Below are 22346 nucleotides of genomic sequence, written 5' to 3' on the forward strand. Positions count from 1 at the left end.
ATAAGGCGATCCACCCACTCCAGGAGACAGTGTTGTCAGTACTGTCGTGTCGGCCCTCTCCAGGCTGTAGAGACGGACATTTAAGGGGGGAGCCGATGCAGTGCAGAGAGGGGGTAACCAGCCTGGGCCTCTCATGCCTCCACACCTGAGCTTAGGCAAGGGAAGAATGTCACTGGGCTGAACTGGACTGTATGTCATCAAAGAACAACCCCCAGACCTGTGAAGCCTCCTGGAGGGTTTCATCAGGAGGGGAGAAAATCAGAACCCACAAAGCAGTAAGAAAAAGAATAAGGTTGGTTTCTCTCTGCAAGGTTCGTTAGATAAAATACAGGTTTGTTTAAGAGGCTGGAGTGTAGCCAGATTCTGAAACCCTGTCTGTCCCCAGCAGCACTGGTTAATCTGTATACATAATCTGTATAATTTTAATAACTTGGCACTACGAGAGCTTTTACTCTGTGACAGACACTGTTATAAGCTTTTTACATGTTCTCACACATTTAACTTTCAGTGGGCCTCTAGGGTAGTTATTAATATCACTGTCAACACGATACAGATGGGCCAGAGATGTGGATTGCTCACCCATGGTCACACAGCTAACAATTGTGAGACCAGGTTTGGACCTCTAAATTCAGTGGCCTCTCAGGAGGAAAGGCTCGTCTTGAGCCTCTTTTCCTGTTGATCCTTCAGAGCAGCAGCTGTCAACCAGGAGTGAACATTACAGCTGCTAGGCATAATGCCCGGCCCCAGCCAGCTCCATGACAAGGAAGAACCACAGAGTGAATCTCCTGAGAAAGGGCCCCACACAACCCATAGGCGCAGCCCTGGTGTGTATGTGAGGGGCTGGAATCCTATGAAGCCATCTTACAAAGCAGAATGCCCTCTTTCTCCTTCTTTTGCGATTTGCTCTCCCTGAAAGAACTGTTTTAAGAATGTTTTATGTGTTTTTGCCTTCTAGATTCTTACTTTTTCCAAACTAGAGGTGAAGATTGACGCAATAGAAAGAAAAGCGTCCGTCAGAGAGCAGGTAGCTGTGGAGAAGGAAGAATGGATAAGAGGAGGAGGAACCTCTTGTCAGATATCAACATGCTTTGGTTTCCTCTTGTCCAGGAGCAAGAAGACAGCGAGGGGGACCTCCCGAAGGACACTGACAAGAACATGGCCCAGAAGTTTAAGACCTTCGAGCTGACCCTGAAGGACATCCAGAACATCCTCATGTACTGGGACCGGAAGCAGGGGATTCTGCTGCACCACATCGGCGCTGAGGACATGAGCCATGAGGACGGGGCCGACCAGCGCCAGGTTCCCTCCGGCGGACGCCGAGGCCGCAAGGACAGGGAGCGGGAGCGCGCGGAGAAGGAGCGAGCCGAGAGGGAGCGCCTGGAGCGGGAGAGGGCCGAGAGGGAGCGGCTGGAGAAGCTCCGTGCACAGGAGGAGCGCAGCGACGGAGGCGAGGGCGAGGAGGAGGACCACGAAGGGAAGAAGGATCTGGGTGTGCCGTTCATAAACATCCAGACGCCTGACTCGGAAGGCTCGAGCTGGAAGCAGGCCCTGGAAAATGAGAGGCTTCCTAAAGGGGAACAGGTACAGACTTTCCTCCAAGACAGAGATGTAACGGTCAGGTAGCCAGGCAGCCGTACCGAGCTAGTCCTTGTAGATGTGTTTTTAACACAAATCCCAGATCCCCTTAATTCCATTCATCTCTGATATCCCTTTGTATATAAAACAAAAATGGCTAAAAGGACCTTTTTCTATGTGATGAAGTATCCATAGGAAGTTCCACAGATCTAAACTATTCCATCTAACCTTATAAAAAGCCACGCATAAAGTTAACTTGAGTATTGACAATACTGTGTTATGGGTTGGCAAGGCAGGTATACTTCGGGGGTGATGCAAATGGCTCAATTATTCTAATATTTCTTTCCCATAAGCTTCCCACCATGACAGAAATTATACGACCAGACTTCTTGTTCCTAGAAACAAAAGCATCATATTCAGAAACCCCTTTGGCAGTGATTTGGAGGGATGGTTATTATAACCTTTCATCCCGGGACAGACTTTTTTAGTGAAACACCAAAAACAAATATTTGAGGCTACAGGTCATTTAGTCTCCGTCCCGATCACCCACCCCCAACAATGGATAGGACCGGAGATGACTCTGTTCAGATACAGCTTGATTTACAAAAGCAGGTAGCAAGCCAAATCTGAACAGGGGGGCCGCAGTCTACCCACTGGTTTAGTTTCGTATTTATCAGAAACTAGATGCAAACTTAAAAGCAGAGAGCAGAGCCTGAGAGGAACCACGAGTTAGACTTGTTTAAAGAACTTCCTGCCTCTGTTAATTTAATTAGGGGATGCAAATTATTCATCCCTTTCCTCACAGATATTCTGAATCCTGGGCGTTAACTCTAGCTACATGTTAGTCAGGAAGTATCTTCAACTTTCTGACCAAGAGAATTAGCAACACAGGATTATGTGAAGATAGTTACTTGCTTGAGCTAATAGCCTGTTTGGCCCACTCAGGTGGCCTCATGGTTGTGACAACAATTAATCAAGGGATAGCATCCTTTTTCTGAGGGTTTTACAAGCTGAGGAGAAAATTGCTACCAGATTTTCAAGTCATCTGCTCTGGATGGCTCTCATTCATTATGTATCAGAGTAGAATGGGAAATGCTACAGGAATAAGTTGACTCTCTCCAGTTTCTTTTTTAACTTCTCTCTTCATTCCCATCTTTCACCCCATTCCCAGAACTTTGATGCACTTTTTTTTTTCTTTGCTGTATGTGACCTGCTCTAGCCCTAACTCTCTCTTACCTCTGAAAAGAAAGAACACTTAAAGGTGGAAGAACTATTAACAGGGGATCTGAAAATAAGTGAAACAGCTCTACACTATAGACATCAGAATCTTAAGAGATGGTCTCTTTAAACAGAGGTTTGAGCCCCAGCTGTGCACGAGGCCATGTGCTATATCACCCTAGTTCCAGTCCTAATGAACTTTACAGTCCAGTTGCAGAGATAGACCATCAAGCAATCATAATAAAGTGACCAAGGTTATGATAAGAGAGGGAGCCTGAAGCCCATAGCAAGAGCCCCAGCCGGGTCTGGAGGTGTGGGGTCTGGAAAGACCTGCAGAGCTGTGTCAGAGGCCCATTACACACCATCCCTGACACATGCCTATATCAGGGCATCTCCTGAGAAAGGTAAGAGAAAGGAGGAAGGGGCTCACTGTCCTGTGCTCTTTCAAGGAGGCTGTGAGGGGTAGCGTGCCCTCTACACCAGAAATTCATCTTGATATTTTCCTTTAGATCCTAGACATCTTGGGCCTGGGTTCCTCTGGACCACCTATCCCACCACCTGCTTTATACTCAATCATCTCCTACCCTGTGAAGCGACAGCCTTTGGCCATGACAGAAATCCTGAAGCATTTCGTGTTTGTAACTCCACCCTCTGAAGACTTCTCCCTGATTGAGGAGAAAAGAGAAGTGGAAGCAGAAACAGAGCTTTCAACCACCCCAGGCTCCTCGAAGGTAAATGGAGAAACTTATCCTCCTGACCTTGGTGAGACTTCACATGGACCCTCCATGTGGCCAAAAATTGAGCCCGGGGTTGATGTCAAGCTCACTGGGGTGTTTGCCTCTACTCGCTTGGGATTCCACCCGAGCCTCCCTAAGCTGCACCTTCCCTGGGTCTGACTCTTCCTGTGCCCCCAAGAAGAGACTAAAAATGGCACTTGTTGATTCACTCTGAAGCCCATTTGCAAAAAAAAAAAAAAAAAGTGAAACTAGCTCTTTTAAAAAGGTAGCAGAATGTATTGTGAAGCTAAGGTAATTCACACGGTGCAGAAGAATACAAGAGTCAACAGACACAGGAAACACACACCATTAGAGAAAGAAAAGACTATTAAGAAATTATATGGGGAAGATTGGATATTTTGGATAAAGTTGCTTTTTATCTCCTTGCCTGACACAGTGCAGTAACAGTAATTCCACCTAGATTAAAAGGATAAGTGAATCAAAATGAAATCATGTAAAAGTAGAAAATTTATTTTTACATATACAGTTAATGGAATAAATAAAAAAAGAAAAATAGATTTGACTAGTAATATGAAGAATGCATGGATATTAAAAATTACAGAGAGCCTTTCTGTTCCCAGAGGAGTAGTTCAGTTCAGTCGCTCAGTCATGCCCAACTCTTTGTGACCCCATGGACTGCAGCACGCCAGGCTTCCCTGTCCATTACCAACTCCCAGAGCCTACTTAAACTCATGTCCGTAGCATTGGTGATGCCATCTGACCATCTCACCCTCTGTCGTCCCCTTCTCTTCCCGCCTTCAATCTTTCTCAGCATCAGGATCTTTCTCAGCATCAGGATCTTTTCCAGTGAGTTGGTTCTTCACATCAGGTGGCCAAAGAGGAGTATGGGGGCCAAAATTTGAATCACCTCCTAGCTTTCTTCCTATAAACCATGCATGTTAGCAAAAAAACAAAATCAGCAGCAAATAAAGTTTTCTGTAAGCCCTGCTTACACCTCAATTAGGTAACAGAGAGCCCCAAACTTCAGTTTGGTAAGTAAATAGACATCAGGTCTATTTACAGGTCTAATAGACATCAGGTCAACATCAGGTCTCAGCACTGGTGGGCAGGCCTTACTTGGGCAGAGTCCAATAAAAAGGTAAAAAAGAAAATATTGCCATCATCAGAGGTGACTATTACACCAACCTCTTTTCTGAAAACTGAACCTTAAGGGGAAAGAGTTTAGCTTTCTTTAACTTACAGTTTTAGAAGGAACTCAGGCTCCTCTCCAGGACATGAAGGAAAGCTCTTCTTTCTAGGAGAATGACAGCTGAAATGATAGAAAGAATGGTAGAGTTAGAAAGGCACCGTTCGGATATCCCCAATGACGCACTTGATTAAGCAGTGCCAGGGGATTCCTGGAGTGCTGGTTTGCTGGAGAACAAGACACTCTGAGCCGGAGCGTCGTCCCATGGGTGGCTGGCTGGCTGCAGAGAGGGAAGTCCGCTTTGCCATGGCCAAGATCTGCGAGCATCACTGCAGCCACACAGACACCCTTTGCATCTGTAATCATGAGTCAACCTGACATCATTTGTCTCCCACTGTGACAGAGTATGATGTGCACAGCATCCTCTCTGAATCTAATCAAGTTTTTAAATCTTTTTTTCAGCTTACATGAAATACAGGAAATAAGTAAGTTTTAAGGGACACTCTGAGAACAGTCAGAAGATTTGCAGACTATGGAATATTCTGTCATGATGCAGATTTGGTCTATGAAAAAAAATCAGTGTGATTGGGAGGAAATGAGAAATCTAGATTTAAAAAAAATACTAAAAAGAAGCACAACAACAAAATGCAGTATGGGAACACATTCCAGACCAGCTTCCAGCTTTCTCTGGAGCTTTGGCCTCCTTTCAGGGAATCGGGTACCAGGGAAAGCCCTAGACTCCTCTCCACACTTCTCTCCTACAGTAGTGTCGTAGTCTGGGCCCTGCCATTCTCAGCAGTTGACAGCATCTTGAACCTGATGAGGTCACCCCAGAATGCAGGCGGCGAGTTCACCCCAAACTGCAGGCGGTGAGGTCACCCCAAACTGCAGGCAATGTCATGGGCATTCCTGTCTCCTGCTTCTGTGGTCGTAGGATAAATGTTTAAGACCCTGTGCTCATTTTCAATTTAAGACCCAGGAGGAGCAAATCACCTCATCTAAAGGGAGCAAACAGAAAACGAAAGAAAAAGAGAAAGAAAAAACGGATCAGCCACGTGAGACTCAGAAGGAGAAACGTCGAATGGCCTTCAACAGGAAGGGCCTTTCTGCAGGAACTTCCGGAACCATTGCTCCGCTGTCGGACGTAGAGCAAAACAACTTATCTGGGCAGCATTCCCAGGAGAAATTCACCAGGTGGGCCTCGGAACCACCCAGGGAGGGGAAGGCCAAAGCTCCAAATGAGGGTGTGGCTGTCTCAGCCTCAGATGGGAACCAGGTTGTCCTGACTGTTAAGGACCTCCGTGGCGGTCAAGGACTGCCATGCCTAACCGCAGCAGGACCAGGGCCGGACTTCTCCCAGGCAACAGTCCTGTCTTCTCTTGGCCCAAAGGAAGCATCCTCACAGTAAAAGCGTGTGTGGTCATTTTCAGGCTGAATCATTTCCGGTGGATCGTGCCTGCCAACGGCGAGGTGACATTGCGCCTACACTTCTCTTCCAACGATCTTGGGATCTTTGACCAAACATTTAACTTTGAGATCCTTGGAACTCACCGCCAGTACCAGCTTTACTGCCGAGGTGTCTGCACTTACCCATACATTTGCCAAGACCCAAAGTAAGTGTATTTTGCTCTTAAAGAAAAGATTGGCAGATACATTTTTGTTTTCCCCCATGGGACTTTGACCAAGGTATGTCTTAATAGAAATGTGGAACCCGGGCAGCATCCCAGGCCCTCTTGTACTGGGCTCCAGAGCCATGGACATTGATTGAGTCACAGAAATGACATGGTACCATGTGGCTAAAATAGAATGCTAGCAGATGTGAAGGGCAAGGGGATATCTTCCTGTGGCAAGTTAGTTTATTTAACTTTTAAGCAAATATAAACAGATTTTCTATTTGCTATAGGACTTTTATCCTGTAACCTCAGTATATGTGTATATCTCCACAGACAGATTTTTTTCCTGAGTACCAAACACTGAGCCCCTTATGCACCACATAAAGGTCCCTGGCTTGAGCAAGCCAGGGGAATTTTTATAGCTTGTACACCTAGAGGAGTTTTTCTGCCATTCTCACCAAGGGGCCATGTCGGACAGGGAACTCAGAAGCTGGTTAAGATCCACCAGAACTAGATTTCCTTAGGGTTTCTCAGGACTTTTTCTAGCTAGGCACAGTAGAACAGGAAGTCCAGCTCAGTTTCATCATCAGCCCCATTATGAAAGGCATTACTGGGAATATTTTTTTTCTCAGGTTCAAACTGTACTGTCTTCCCTCAGGGTTGGTTACATAAATGTCCTCAAATTAAGAGTCATTCCAGAAATGTCCTCAAATTAAGAGCTGTTCTGTCTCCAGACTCCTGGACCCTTAGCTGAACAGGGAATGTTGGGTTCATGTATACATCATGTGGAGGCATTCAGACGCTTCTCCTCTCCTCTTCCTCCTGTGTGTTCAGGGTGGTATTCCCTCAGCGGAAGATGGACATGAAGGCAAATGAGATCATCTTTAAGAAGTATATTGTGAGCATGGAGAGGTTTCACTTCGGACCACTGCTTTGTGGGAAATCAAGAGATAAGTAAGTGTTCCATTATTTCAAAGCAGATTTCAGACTCCTGGGTTGGACCCATGAAGAGTACAAGCCAGGGTGCCTGTGTGTTAATAGTAGATCTTACTGACATTGCCTCAGGCAGCCCTGCTCCGCAGATCAGGAGAAGTGGCTTCTTGTGCCCCAAGTTCCTGCTAAGCTCTCAAGTGATTGAGGATGCTGTTTTCCCAGATGGGGTGGCCTGGAGGAAGACCTAGTTTGGGTAGGGGAATGGTAGAATATAGAGTTTACTTGGGGGTGTGTTCAGTTTGAGATGCTCGAGAGATACAGCTAGAAGCCACAGAAAGCAAGGCATAGTCTATATGGTTTTGGTTCTCAGAGGAGAGTCTGTTTCAAGACAAAAAAAGTGCCATGGGTCTGATGAGATCACCTAAATAAGAGTACACAGGAAGGCGAGAAGGACCATGGATGAAGCCCTAAAGAATTCTACCACTCACAAGAGATAAGAGGGCAGGGTCCACTGGCGGAAACCGGGGGAGCGTGGTGTCCTGGAGCCATGAGAAGGGGGCGTGGCCACCCATGTCGACTGTGGCAGGGAGGGTGGAAAGGTGATGACATCAGCGTCCCTGGGGCTTAACAACACGGAAGTCATAGGACCCTCTCAGGGGCTTCCTGAGGATGAAACCCAAGTAGAGTGAGTTGAGGAGTGAGTGGGAGGTGGGAGAATAGGGACAGAGTGTGGAGGTGGTTCTTTGGAAAAGCTTGACTGTAAAGGGAGATGGAGGCCGCTGAGGACAGGAGGGAGACCTGGAGCGCGGGGAAGGCTGTTCGTTTACTGTTGCTCTTGATGTTGAGATGTCAAGGGGGGACGTAGGGAGGAAGAAGCTAGAGTTTCCAGAGAAAGTCAGGGCGGTGAGTGGTGCAGCTCCCTGAAACAACACGAGAGGTGGAGATGCTGGCTTTGCCAGGAAGAGGGACCGGCACCACCTCAGAGGAAGGTGAGATGGCTTCAGGTGCAGGTAGGGTCACAGATTTGGCTGGAATGGTGAGGAGGTTCCCATGCAACCATTTTCTCCATAGTGAATGATGTGAGGTCATCCCTAACAGTGAGGCAAGTGGAAGGAAGTTTAAAATGTTGGGAAAATGGAGAAGGTATAAAACAGGTTTTGTGCAAAGTAGGAGAGGGAGAATATTAGAGAAAAAGATTAAGAATATCTGGCAGAACTGGGGGCCCAGCTAAGGTCAATGGTCATAAATATTTAGTGATACAAGTTTTTTTTTAGTCATATATACGAAGAGTTGACTCACTGGAAAAGATTCTGATGCTGGGAGGGATTGGGGGCAGGAGGAGAAGGGGATGACCGAGGATGAGATGGCTGGATGGCATCACGAACTCGATGGACATGAGTCTGAGTGAACTCTGGGAGATGGTGATGAACAGGGAGGCCTGGCGTGCTGTGATTCATGGGGTCGCAAAGAGTCGGACACGACTGAGTGACTGAACTGAACTGAACTGATAAGTCATATATATAGGCAGGAAGGTGAGACCAAAAACAGAACTAGGATCTCAACCATGTCTTAATTCCATCTAGCATTTATTGTGATAAGTGGTGAATGATTATTTCTATGCTTACTTGGTGAAATTAATGAGCCAAGTTAGTTCTCCATTCCTTTCATAATCTCCTATTTATTTCCTAAGATATTGGACTAGAAAATGAAGTTGAAGAGAGTTGCCTGTTGATGGAGAGGATCCTTAAGACCCAGTAGAAAGGCTTAGACAAGAGAAGGGGTAGGGGTCAGGTTGATGGATGTGATGTACACCCATCAGCAGCTGGAGGTGGGATTCAGGGAAATGATGGCCAGTTCAGAGAGGCTTGTGTTCAGAGCAGCATTGGAATTAACTAGGGTATGAGGCCAGACAGCCGTGATCCAGGAGGGCAATTACAGTGGTCCCTAAATGAGTATCATTTATCTTTTAAGACTTGCTGAGCCTCAACATCCTCATCTGCAGAACGGGAAAATAATAGCACCCACTGCACAGTTTTGGAAAGACCGAACCAGAGTACACATGTAACTTTTAGCAAAGTGCTTGGTGATAATTAACAGTGAGATGTGAAGGCCACCACCGCTCTGGCAGTTACACAGAGAAAGCTCTGTCTCTTGGATTTAATCTCTGCCATGCCTTCTCCTTCCTTCCTCCGCTGCAGACTGTCCAGACTGTCCAGAGCTCTTCAGACTGTTTGTGGGCACAGAGGCGCCATGCTTTCCTGACCTGTGCTATCACCTCCAGCGATGTGTGTGTCCGTTGATGTTCCCTGTGCCTTCTCTGGCTGCTTTTCTGTTTGGCACCATTAACTGGGCAGTTTGCCGTGCTTACAGTGCTCCATTCAGCGGGTCTCTCCCTAAAGTACTAGGGAACAGAAACAGCCCTGAACAGTGTCAAATGCATCTATGTCGGAACGGTAGCCTCCTGTGCGACTGTAGGAGAAGGTGGTAAATGAGGTCTTCTCTAAGATATGAAATAACAGGTCACTCAAACGATTATCTCTCTTGAAAGCATAAGCACTGGGAAGGATAGAGCTGCAGATGTCTTACTTAGAAATCTTTACTGTAGTAACAACTGCCATTTATTGGGCATTTGTTATCTGCAGCTGTCCTCAGAGCACTAGGTGTTCTATCTTGATATCAAGAGTATCAAATACACTCTTGATATTTCATTTGCTACTTGAAATCCTGAGAGTTTTTATCACTCCGTCTTAAAGATGAGACCAAGGTTTGGGATGGGTTTGTGGGGGAGTAGTCAGGTCACAGCTGCAGGTCTTTGCCAGAAGGTTTCTGTTCGTAGCCTTCATGCCACTGCCTCTGTGTAGCCACTTTATCCTTTGAAATCGCCTTGCACCTCACAGTCTGCTTTTCCACCTGAATTCTCAACCAGTCCTCACATCCACATCCCTAATTTTCGTTCACTTCCAGGTACAAGTCCTCCTTGTTCCCAGGCAACATGGAGACACTGACAATCCTGAACAGCTCCCCAATGGCCGTGGAGGTGTTCTTCTGTTTTCAGAATGACATCAAAGCAAATACCTACTTCCTGGAGCCCATCAACATGATTCTGAAACCCAATGAGAAGCAGGTATAGTCACGTGGAAACAAGTCTACCAGGGCAAGGCTCTCCTTTGAAGCCTGAGGCCTTGGCATCCTGGATATAAGTGTTCTTTGTTTTGACTCTCCCATTAGATGCTGAATGTATGGGCCTACCCTACTGCAGTCGGGGTCTTTGAAGACAGCATTGTGTGCTGCATCAAGGAGAACCCCGAGCCAGCTGTCTTCAAGTTAAGCTGCCAGGGTGTCCGCCCAGAACTGGAGCTGGATCCCAGACAATTGCATTTTGACCGGCTCTTGCTGCACAGGTCAGAGTTCTAGATAATTCCAGGACTGGAATGCAATTTAAAGAACATTTAGTTCTAAAGTGACCAACTCATCCTGATCTGCTTGGGACCTGCCTGGTTTTAGTGTTGAAAGTCCTCCATTCTGGGAGACTTCTGGTCCTGTGCAAATCGGGATGGGTGATAACCCTCTGAGTTCACAGGTTGTCGGCCTGGGTTCAGTGAATGGACTGCAGGCTGTTTAAGGACTTGTCCAAGATCAACCGCCAAAGTGTGTGCATATTTGTGTGTTTTTCAGAAGGGCTAGCTTTTTTCAGATTTTCAGTCCATTACCCTAAAAGGTTAAGAATCTTGGCTTTAGAAATTTAGAGGACAAGCAGAAAACGCTAAACCAGACCTAGAACTTACACATCATTCATGGAAATTGTATTATTCTAAATAGAGAATGTTTATTTCTGAGGCAGCTAGGTGAGTATATTGATTCGTGTATCCTGCATTCCCTGATCATCACAGGTAGGCCCCGATCCCTGCAATAAATAGTAACAAACTAGTATGAATTGAAATAACCAGAACTTTTTTTCTGACTTGCCATAATAAATCAAAATTGTTTGAAACTGACAGGATTTCCTTTGGTCTCTGCAGAAAAGACTCCAAGGCAGTTCTTCTCCGCAACATCACACTCCTGCCCCTGGCCTGGAGGATCACCAGCCTGGAGCACCTGGGCGAAGACTTCACTGTGTCCACCATGCAGGGGATCATAGCCGCCAAGTCTGAGTATAGCCTTCAGGTGCAGTTCCAGCCCTCCAAACCTGTCAATGTCAAGAAGGCAATCCGGTTGGAGGTGAGGCTTCATATGTCTTCAGACCTGGTCACCCAGATGTGTGCACATTGGGTTCACTGACACCCACACTACCAACTCACTGACACACCAAGGCAACTCTCCATGTTACACGTTCCCTTCTAACCTATGTTTGACAACCCACAACGCCCTGCTCTGCTTCTCTTCCCAGGTTATATTCCTTCAACATCTACACGAGGAAATGCCTTGGTTTTTGGTCACTCTGAAAAGCACTCTGGTGAACTTTATTTGATTTCTGTATCTCTTAAATTGTCCTTATTTTCCCCAATTACAAAATTTAATCCCCCCTCCTTCCCCTGCCATCCAGTAGAGTAGCAAAGGAAAGAGGATGCTCTGGGCACTTAGTCTCTATCAATAGAGAAGAACTATATAAATTCTGGATCTGACAACCCAAGTTCTTTGTTTTACCTTCCCCTCCTGCTGCCAGCCCTTCTTGTCATCTCTGGCAGAGGCTGAGCATCACAAGAAAGAAGGTAAACTCAAGCAATCCAATTTGTTTCATGAAATATTGTCAGAATGCTTGATGAAAGGAAAGATGGAAACTCTGAATTAAAACTTGAGTTTGGTGACAGCTACAGATGTCCCCCCAGCCCCTTAATAAGACACCAGCCGTGGGGAGTTGGCCACTTAGCTTTCCAGCTTGGGGCTTCAGCAGAGAGGCAAGTGGTCTCCAGGCAGATACAAAGAGCCATACCCACTGCCCAGTGGCTCTTCCCCTTGAAACACAGACCCTTTACTGCCCCATCGTCAGTCTCAGGAGTCAGCAATCAGATCCAGCTAAAGACTGACAGCAGTTCAGATGATCCTCAGGACAGTGAGGGAGGTGCCACCATCAGAGATGACCACAGAGGGGACAGCAATCAGGAGAGGTACCACCATCAGGGACAACAGAGGGGACAGAAGTCAGCTGGAGGCTAGGAGTCTTGGTTTTAGTTATTTTTTCAACTTTTCCAGCTTTAATAGTAGTGATTTTTTAAATCTGAAATTTCCAAAAGAGAGACATTAAGCACTCATTTAATATGAAAAATCTGACACTTTTATCATAAGTTGAATCAGAAATAAAGAACAAAGCAGTTCAGATTTATAAAATGAATTAAAGCAATTTAGAATATAAAAAGATTTTCATTTCAACTGTCAGAAAAATGCTCTTCAGGTTTATTTGACTTAAAAGTTCAAAGAAGACTTTCCTACTGTGTGTACTCACAACCCAAACTTCAGTAAGGTGATGCCAGTGTTACAGATTATTGAAACCCAGTGAATAGACAAGATGGAAAATGTAGTCCCTCTTCCTCAACCTTTTATTGATTGCCCACCCAGCTTACTCCCTGGAAGGAAAGTTATGACCAACCTAGATAGCATATTGAAAAGCAGAGACATTACTTTGCCAACAAAGGTCCATCTAGTCAAGGCTATAGTTTTTCCAGTGGTCATATTGGATGTGAGAGTTGGACTGTGAAGAAAGCTCAGCACTGAAGAATTGATGCTTTTGAACTGTGGTGTTGGAGAAGACTCTTGAGAGTCCCTTGGACTGCAAGGAGATATAACCAGTCCATTCTGAAGGAGATCAGCCCTGGGTGTTCTTTGGAAGGACTGATGCTAAAGCTGAAACTCCAGTACTCTGGCCACCTCATGCAAAGAGTTGACTCATTGGAAAAGACCCTGATGCTGGGAGGGATTGGGGGCAGGAGGAAAAGGGGACGACAGAGGATGAGATGGCTGGAGGGCATCACCGACTCGATGGACGTGAGTTTGCGTGAACTCCGGGAGTTGGTGATGGACAGGGAGGCCTGGCGTGCTGCGATTCATGGGGTCTCAAAGAATCGGACACGACTGAGGGACTGAACTGAACTGAACTGAATACCAGCCCTCCCCCAAAGAATGTTACAAAGAACACTCAGCCTGCACAAATGCTCAGTAAACAAAAACTAAATACATTGCAAAAATGTTTCTTACCATAGCCCCTTCTAAATGATCCCCTCCTACAGGTTCTTTAGTTTCAGACTCCCAAGAACCCTGTGGGTCTTGCCCTCACTAAAGAATATCTCTTACCCTGACAGGTTTTGGACGCAGACAACCTCATTGGTGTCGTTCAGATTGAAAACATCCTGATCTTTGCCGAGTCCTATGACGTTGCCTTAGACATCACCTTCCCCAAAGGTCTGTTGACCCCGCCAAAGAAAGAGTGTTTAGAGGTCACATCTTTTAGGGCAGTGTGTTTCCTGTGTAGAGAAAGACCAGTGATTATTGGAGAGAAAGGCGGAATTGAGGTAAATAGTGAGCAGGCAAATTCAAATGATGTTAGCAGTGTTACTACAAATATTAATCTCTCCAACTGGAGACAATAATGGGTGGTCAAAATTTTAAATTTGACGAGTTCTTTTCTGAGCAGTCATCTGAGAGTAAGTTCTTATCTGCCTGCTTATGTTGCTTTTCTGTCACCACCCTAACAAATTACCATGAACTTTGTGGCTTAAAACAATACAGATCCATTATCTTACAGTTCTGTAGGTCAGCAGTCCAAAATGGCTCTCCCTTGGCTAAAACCAGAGTGTTGCAGGGCTACTGTCCCTTCTGGAGCCTTTGGGAGAGAACCCATTTCCTTGCTTTTTCCACCTGTGGGAGGCACAGACATCCCTCAGCTCACAGTCCCCTTCCTCACTCTTCAAAGCCAGCAATGTGGGGTCCAGTCCTTCTCACACTGCTCTCTCTCTGGTTCTCCCACTTCCGTCTCTCTCTTCTGCCTTTATGAACCATTGTGATTACTTGGGGTCCCCCCAGAGACTCCAGGAAATTCTCCCTTTTTTTAAAGATAGATGATTGCCAATCTTGACTCCATCTAATACCTTAATCCCCCTTTGTCACATAAACTGGCATATTTACAGGTTCTGGGTGTTAGGACATGGGCATCTTTGATGGGGGAGGTGCCAGGCCTTATTCTGCCTACCCCACTGCCCCAACGCCCAGGTTAGGGCCCTCCTTTCTCTGATAGGTCTCCTACTCAGCACTACTCATAGAATGTAAGAGCTACATGTTTGCCTTGATGTCATTGGTCTTACGTACAGCGTTATTCGTAATAATGGAAGATTAGGAATACCCTAAGTGTCTATCTGTAATGGAATATTATTATTGTAGGAATAATATAGTAAATTATGAAATAGCCATATCATAGTATATTGTGCAGCCGTTAATACCACATGGGGATATTTTAGTTACATGGGAAAATAATTATGATGTAATACAAAGTATAACAACATGAATTTATGCATTATGTCCCAACTCTGTACATTATACACGTGATTCGAAAGATGTTTTTTTAAACCCTGGGAGTTTTAGCTAATGAGAGACATGAAAGGAAGACCAGCTATCCTAGGGTGGAAACTAGAGGGAGCCACCCAGCTGAACCGAGTACAGGAGAAGTGTCTGTTGTTTGTTTGCTAAAACTCAATTCCAAGAAGTTTTTCTAAGCTACAATGTTTTTAAAAAAGAGATTCTCTGAAATTGTCCCCATGGGTTTTCCATGTGAACGTCAATAGGAAGTTCCCTTGCTTCTCGCTCCCATGCTCACTCATCCCTTCCCACCCTGGCCCCTGTCTTCTTCAGGAGCTGAAGGAGGCCTTGATTTTGGGATTGTGAAGGTCATGGACGAGGTGAAGCAGCCCCTGCAGCTGAAGAACCGTGGGAAATATGAGATCATGTTCAGGTAACCTAAAAATTATCGAGCATATGGTCGTCCGCATCCTCTCATGGCGAGAGGAGTGTTGCCTGAGAGAGTTTTTTTAAAAAGTCGATCAAGGAAATTCTAAGAACCATCTCTGCTGTTAGCCTCTCTTAGCTTCAGATGAATAGAGTCCCAGCTGCTCTGCAGGTTGAGCCCCAGGAGCCTGGGGGTGGGGAAGAGCCTGGCAGGGAGCTTGGAGGAGGAGATACTGGGGTAAGGGGAGGTCTTAGGGGTTGAGAGAGAGACTGGAGATGGGGCCCCTGCCCTCAAGCCATCTCCTACCCGCCTTCTAGCTCCTCTCTGTTTCATAAGCTGATGGTCTATGTAAGATTTCACGTTAAGAAGGGATTGTCTATTTTTCTTTCTTAATGTTAAGAACTATTATATTATGGATTCCAAATGACAGCCTGGTGGAAGATAGCTCCAGCTTGTGCTCATCTTTAGATTAAAAATAAAACCCCTAAATAAGGAAGGCTCCTCAAGGAGGAAGAGGTGGCTCTGGGGCAGGGAGGGACGAGGTCCTCAGGCAGCGCCAGCACCCGCAGCTGGTCGATGTTATGGAAGGTCGTCCTTCTCCCAGAAGAATTTGAAGTTGATAAAGGGATTTCCCCCGCCACACAGACTTAATAGGAACTCCGTATATTCATGAGTGTTTCATTTCAGTTCAAAGAATGCTGAAACTAGAGAGGTCCCACTGTTTCTTAGAACTAGAAAATGAAATAAGTTAATATAAATAAATGCTAAACAAACCTAGAAGAAAGCCACAGTCACTTTGGAATTAGCGCTAAATGGAATCTTGCCCGTTGTGAGTTTTGTTTTATAGATTGTGATAGGTGTCACCCCTGCTCTTTTAGGCTGCGTGGAACAGTCTCCCTCAAGTTGGAGCAGGTGATCAGGGCTCACTGAAAGGATGTGCAGGGAGGTGAGGCAACTCAGGCAGCATGCACGCTGCAGTGAAGGGCCAGATCTCCTGGAGTGAGCATGAGGATGACACGCGGGTCCCTATGGCAACTCCACGCGTGTCGCCTCAGCTTAGGTTTCTTGCTCCAGCTCTAGTCCCCAGGCTTTTCTCTGCGGCCTCTCATCTCACCTGCATTGGGCCAGGCCTGCGCTTCTGAATACCTCGGTTACATGATTTCTGCCCCTGCCTTTCTGTCCTTCCTTAGATCCCCCAGGTTCTGCATCACTGTTCCCTCTATGTCTACTGCATCCAGTCTCAGAGCAAGGAGGGAGACAGAGAGAGAGAGGGAGACAGAGAAGCAGGGAGAGGGAGAAATGAATTGATTTGGTCCTTATCCAATATCACATGTTCCTCTCCTTCAAGGACATCTCTTAACCACAGGCTGGAGATGGCTATCTTTGCCTCAAGCCTCAGTGCCTGGCCTGGTCAATCCTGGCTAAGGAGTAGTCATGGAATAGAGCACAGTGAACACTGCTAGGCATAGTGGTTAAACAGGGCTGGGGACGTGGCAGGCACTTAACCAGTCTAGAGTCTCATCTCTGGTGTCTTGAGCTCCCTAGATAAAGACTAGAACTGACTTTTTCTTCTTGTCACTCAGCTTTTCTGTGGACTCCTTAGGGATTTCTGCAGCCAATATAAGTTCCATGATCACAGTCCAACCCAAGAAGGGCTCCCTGACCATGACAGAAAAGCCCACAAATGTCCAGGTGCTCTTCCATGCAAAAAAGGAAGTGAAAATCGAGAACCAGCCAGTTCTGCGCTGTCAGGTAAGGGAGCTTAAAGGGATGACTCGCACGGTGGCAGGTGCCAAAATGAAGCTTATGTAGTCTAACCCATGCCCTGAGGGGGAAAGGGAAGGCTGACTTGGTAGCCACCGGAAAGGATTCACCAGGGCTTGGGGATTCACAGGCACAGATAGGTCAGGTGGGAGATGTTCAGAGTCATCAGAAATTGAAGCTCCAGAGAAGAAATGTGGCCCCCGGTCTTTGGAAGAGACTGGACCAGAGACAGGGAGGCTGAGTTCAGTCATCAAGTACAAAAGAGAAGGCAGAAGGGAGAATGGGAGGCAGGGTTGGTGCATGCTGACCCATAGCTGGTGCACAGTAAGTTTCACCTTAGCATTTGCTCGTATTATTGATGCAATTATATAAAGAGAATAAAGAATGTGGCTTCGTGTCAATGAAGAAAATAAGGAATGGAGCAGACAGCCATAGAAACTATGCTGGCAACTGTTATTCTGGTAGCTGGCATCTTCCCAATCTGTCTTCCCTTTCTAGATTATTGAGCCTAATATCTCAGAAGGAGGTGAAATGATTGCCAGCATCCCGATTAAGTTTTCTGTGACTGCGGTGTTCTCCAAATACAGCATCAGCCCCTCCTCCATCATCAACTTCGGGGCTTTGATCTACGGCACTCGTAAAAGCGCCTTCTTCACCATAGAAAATCAAGGCATGATCGATTTCAAGTATGCCCTGTATAGGCTGACAGGGGAGAGCCCCATTCATCAGAAGAAAGTGTAAGACAAGTATTTACTTAACTCAAAACATCCCCTGGTTAATTGGTGCTTTTTATTCTCCCATGAGCTTTCATATATTTTATCTAAACTCATCCACCCAATCCCCCTTCGTGGGTGAGGTTACTAAGGTTTAGAACTGGCACATCCAAGATTATAAAAAAAATCGCCAATGATTCTCAGTTCTGAACCCGCATCTCTGACTCCAAATTTCACATGCTTTTCAACTGCTGTCCAATATGCGATACATTTTAATTGAATAAATGTCAAGTCTTTTGTGTGGGATTGTGTCTGTTGCCTCGGTGCTCCGAGTATGCGACGTTGCTTACCAGTAAGTCGCTTCCTGTCTGTCATTCTGTAGAAATCAAGGGATGATTATAACAGCAAGCTAAATCAAAAGAAATCATAATGTTTCATGATGAGGGGGTGGCAAAGAGTACCCTGGAAATTTGGGCTAGAGAAGGCCTGGTGAGGCCTCCACCTTCCTGGGGCTATCTTTACCTTGTCCCCATGAAGACACTTAATCACTATAACTAACTTAATAATTGTTCCAACAAAGAACTGTAATTTTCACAAAGTGATTGTCAGTCAACTAACCAAAACAGTTCATGTTTTTGAGTGCTTTTGGCTTTGATCTGATTGTCATATTCTTCTTTTTTTTTTTTTTTTTGACAAATTAGGGACTATTTTTACCAATTCCCAGGCACTTTTTCTTGACTTTCTAATGAACTGACTTTCTCAATAGTCATTTAAGACTGACTTTCTAATTAATTGTTTTAAATCAGACACACAGCTTTACATTGTTTGTAATCATTTCATATTTTGGTGGGTCTCCTCTTCCATTTTGGCAAACATTTACAATTATTATTTACTTACAGTAGTTTTAATGTCCTAATGAATCATATTTAATATGCATAATTTCTGCATACTTTTCTCACACTTGTTAAATGAGTTTGGCTGTTAATAAATAAGCTGACCATACTCCCTAATGCCCTCTGGGCAAGGAAAGGCCCTTTCCTCCATTCCAAGAAGAAGGGACCTTGCAAGCAAGCAGGTAGGTGGTATTTCATGATCACCCCACCCTGAGGGTGTATTCCCACTTCTTTAATCAGAGCCACCCATATTAGACATGCAAGATCCCGGGAAAGCGAGAGCTTCTACAAGACTGGACCTTCCAAAACAACCAAGTTCTCTGACTCTGTTCAGAAAGACATGAACGTCACAAGCCAGGTGAGCACCCTTTTCTTTGTTGAACAGAAACCCTGTAAGGCTTCCTGCAAACTAGTTCTTCCAACAGTAACTCCCTAGGATACCAGGATTTGAATTTTGAATGTTCCTACTGTGGCAGGAACATTAACTAGTTATAATGAAACTATCACTTTTATATTAAAGAATTATGGCTTAATTTGGATATCCTCTTTTGTTTTAAAACCTTCATTGGTTCCTCATTGCTTTACAATTAGTGTCTACTCTTCGTAAGTATTTTAATCAAGAATCTTCTGTTTGACTTCCCTGGTGGTACAGTGGGTAAGAATCCCCCTGCCAATGCAGGGGACAAGGGTCTGAAGATTCCACAGGAAGATTCCACATGCCGCAGAGCACTTAGGCCTGTGCACCACAACCACTGAGCTTGTGCACTACAACTGCCAAACACCACGCACCCAGAGCCTGGACTCTGTAACTGAAGCCACTGCAACGAGAAAGCCGCACGCTGCAACCAAGAGCAGCCCCTGCTCACTGCACCTTGCGAAAGCTCACACAAAGCAATGAAGACACAGCACAGCCAGAGATGATCATTTGTTGATACAAAACAAAAGCCCGTTCAGATGGGCTTAAATAAAAGGAGATTTGAAGACTTTTCCTTCTGGTAATATGAAGATGATTTTTCCCCTATTCTTGCAAATAAGTACAACTGAAAGCCATGAACGTTATGTATAAAACAAATACAGAAGACTGAGAGACAGAGAGAAAAAAACATCACACCAGCTAAGGTTCCTGGGACCCAACAGATATCACAGTGATGAGTTCCCTGAGATTTCTTTTTACTTCATACTTCTCAGATTTGGTACTGAGGGAGCCAGCAATCCAGAAACATCAACAAGCACAGGCCAAAAGCCTATTCTCACTAGCCAAAGAACCAGGAAAAGGGTAGTCCAGCAAGACAGGAATGTTCAAATAAGAGCTGTAATGTCATACTCAAACATGACAGAGAAATCTGGTCCTATACCACATATTTCAAGAAAAGACCCACAGGGAACCTAGACTTCCCACTCAGTTCAGGCCGTAATGAGGTCAAAGTGATGTCCAAGAACACTCAGCAGAGAGCCAGGCACTCATTACCCACCACCACCTCTGCCATTGTCAACAGCGACACCAATTGGGAAGCCTTGGCTCCCACTCCAACCGTGTGGAAATGAGCTGCCCTTCCCCTCCCCCCAGTGGACCTCCTACTTTGTGGAATCAGCAGAACAGTAATGAGACAATATTACCCTTCCCCACTCCCTGCCCTGAGGGTGATACTGGTCTAAGACTAGTGGGGAACTGGAACTCCCACCCTTGCCTGGCAGCAGTAAGAAGTCCAGTGTGGAATCTGGACTCCTGTCCCCACCCAAGAGGTGTCAGAGAAAGCCAGCCCAAAGAGAAGTTTAGTAGAATCCAGAGTCTCATAATATAATATCCAAAGTGTCCAGGTTTCCACTGAAAATCACTCAGCATATCAAGAACCTGGAAGATCTCAAACTAAGTGAAAATAGATAAGCAATAGATGCCAACACTGAGATGAGCAAAATGTTAGTCATATGACAAAGATGGTAAAGCAACCAACAGAAAAATGCTTCAAAACACAATTACAATAGGGCAAAAAAGGAAGAACGGTCCTAAGACCCAGAGGAGCGCGTGATAACATCCCATTCTTTGAGCAGATTCTGTGCCCGTTGCTTTGTTAACTGCTTCTTACATATTCTTTCATTGAAGGCTCCGGTGGTCTCAGGGTAAAGGCTTTAGCTCCATTTTCTGGATAAAGCTAAGACTCAGAGAAGTCACTTGACCAAGGTCTAACAGTTAATACACAGGAGGGTTTGAAGGCTGTGATTCAAACCCAGGGCTATCTGACACAAAGGTCAATACTCTTAAGCCCTGCCCCTCTGCTGGGAGCTTCCCATCTGGGTAAGTGTTGTACTATGTGAAATGTGTCTATTTCCTTAACCCCCCCCCCCGCCCCCTACCCATGATTGTTCAGAAGGCATATGTATAAAAAGAAGCGCTGAGAGAGCCTGTTCCTGAAGGACTGCCCCCTCCAGGCCCTCCCTGCCTCCAGAAGCACAGCTGGAGCCCAGAGAGAACTTGTGGGGAGGGCCTCCCACCCCTGCCACCCAGTCCTTCTTGACACCATCTCATGACTCTAGTGGAAGGGCTCAGACCTTGCCGCTTACTCTACCTCCGCCCCTCCTGCAGGCTCGCTTCACCCACGGGATGTTCACCGTGTACCCTGGGTTTGGTACCATCCCTTCCGGAGGGATGCAGGTCATCACTGTTGATTGTGTGGCTGACCCTGTGGGAAGATGTGAAGAGTTCATAGCAATTGATATCTCTGACCGAGATCCAAGAGACCAGCCTGCTGGCATCCCATACAGCCTGTTGGCTGAAGCCTGTCAGCCAGGTACTGAGCGCTCAGATGGGGCAGCATCCCTTAAAAGATCTTCCTCTATAACAGACCCCCCCTCCCCACAGGCACCTAATAGACATCGCTAGGCTCCTTCCTTTGGGACCTTAGAACTTCCTGTGGTGTCTTCAGCCATATTTTCCCTTAAGACTTATAGGGCATGTGCACACCTAGAGGAGGATGTGCAGCTTTAAACCCCAGGTCTTCCTGAGTTTGGTCCGGGATTCTCAGATGGACAGTGTTATCTGGGAATCGTGGTGTGATGGGGTGTGGCACAGGGTGACCCAGGAATACTGAATTCTGCTCATCTGAGACCTTTCTGGGTTCGAGTGGCCAGGCCACTCCCTGTGCAAATGTGCACAGAGAACAATGGTCAGTGACAGAGCAAGTCTGGAGCACAGAGACTGCTCCTCTTGCTCTGGTTCCAGGTCCCCAGCAAACTCGCACCAAAGTGAGCTGAATGCCTCCTTCTTTCCTCAGCTCACCCTAGATCTCCTCCTCCTTTCTATTGGAAGGAGAAGGTGGTTGGAGTCTGGAGACCAGCAAAAGCAGTCCAAAAAGGAAGAGAAGATAGAATTTGTCCCACCCCTCACACTCCCTTGTGTGAATCCCCCTGTCTCTCCCCTGTGATTGTTCTTTGTCAGAGTCTAAATCTCCAAGTTAGGGATTACAGAGAGTAGAAACCAGCCACTTGGGCTCCATCTCACAGTCTTCCCTCCACTCCCCAGCCTTTGTGACTGACAACAACAGCTTGATATTTGAGGAGCACCAGCTCTGTAGCAGCGCCAGCCTGAACAGCATCCTGCAGACCATAGAGAGCGGGGGCTTGTACGTGGAGGATGAGAACAAGTTCATCTTCTGCAACGTCCTGGTGGGCCATCAGGCCAAGGCTCGGTTCAAGATCTGCAATGTGGGAAAGATCGCCTGTGACGTGAACCTCGTGGTTAAGCCCATCTCCAGCAAGGCAGGTAGCCCCAGTCCACTTGACAGGACTG

The 22346-nt window shown here is 46.0% G+C and overlaps 1 protein-coding gene across 1 annotated transcript in view; it reads left to right on the forward strand.

Moving 5' to 3' along the window:
- HYDIN (HYDIN axonemal central pair apparatus protein) overlaps positions 1–22346 on the forward strand; it is a 347988-nt gene that overhangs the window by 281383 nt on the left and 44259 nt on the right. The window contains exons 46-61 of the mRNA XM_060398473.1: positions 956–1024; positions 1108–1581; positions 3303–3524; positions 5690–5910; positions 6147–6329; positions 7164–7283; positions 10227–10386; positions 10491–10663; positions 11282–11480; positions 13556–13655; positions 15099–15198; positions 16776–16944; positions 17455–17693; positions 18803–18920; positions 21144–21348; positions 22080–22315. Of these exons, the coding sequence (XP_060254456.1) occupies positions 956–1024; positions 1108–1581; positions 3303–3524; positions 5690–5910; positions 6147–6329; positions 7164–7283; positions 10227–10386; positions 10491–10663; positions 11282–11480; positions 13556–13655; positions 15099–15198; positions 16776–16944; positions 17455–17693; positions 18803–18920; positions 21144–21348; positions 22080–22315 (2988 nt within the window). The remainder of the gene's footprint in view (positions 1–955; positions 1025–1107; positions 1582–3302; positions 3525–5689; positions 5911–6146; positions 6330–7163; positions 7284–10226; positions 10387–10490; positions 10664–11281; positions 11481–13555; positions 13656–15098; positions 15199–16775; positions 16945–17454; positions 17694–18802; positions 18921–21143; positions 21349–22079; positions 22316–22346) is intronic.

This window comes from Ovis aries, chromosome 14 (genome assembly GCF_016772045.2).
Source record: "Ovis aries strain OAR_USU_Benz2616 breed Rambouillet chromosome 14, ARS-UI_Ramb_v3.0, whole genome shotgun sequence".
In the NCBI taxonomy this organism is placed as follows: Eukaryota; Metazoa; Chordata; class Mammalia; order Artiodactyla; family Bovidae; genus Ovis; species Ovis aries.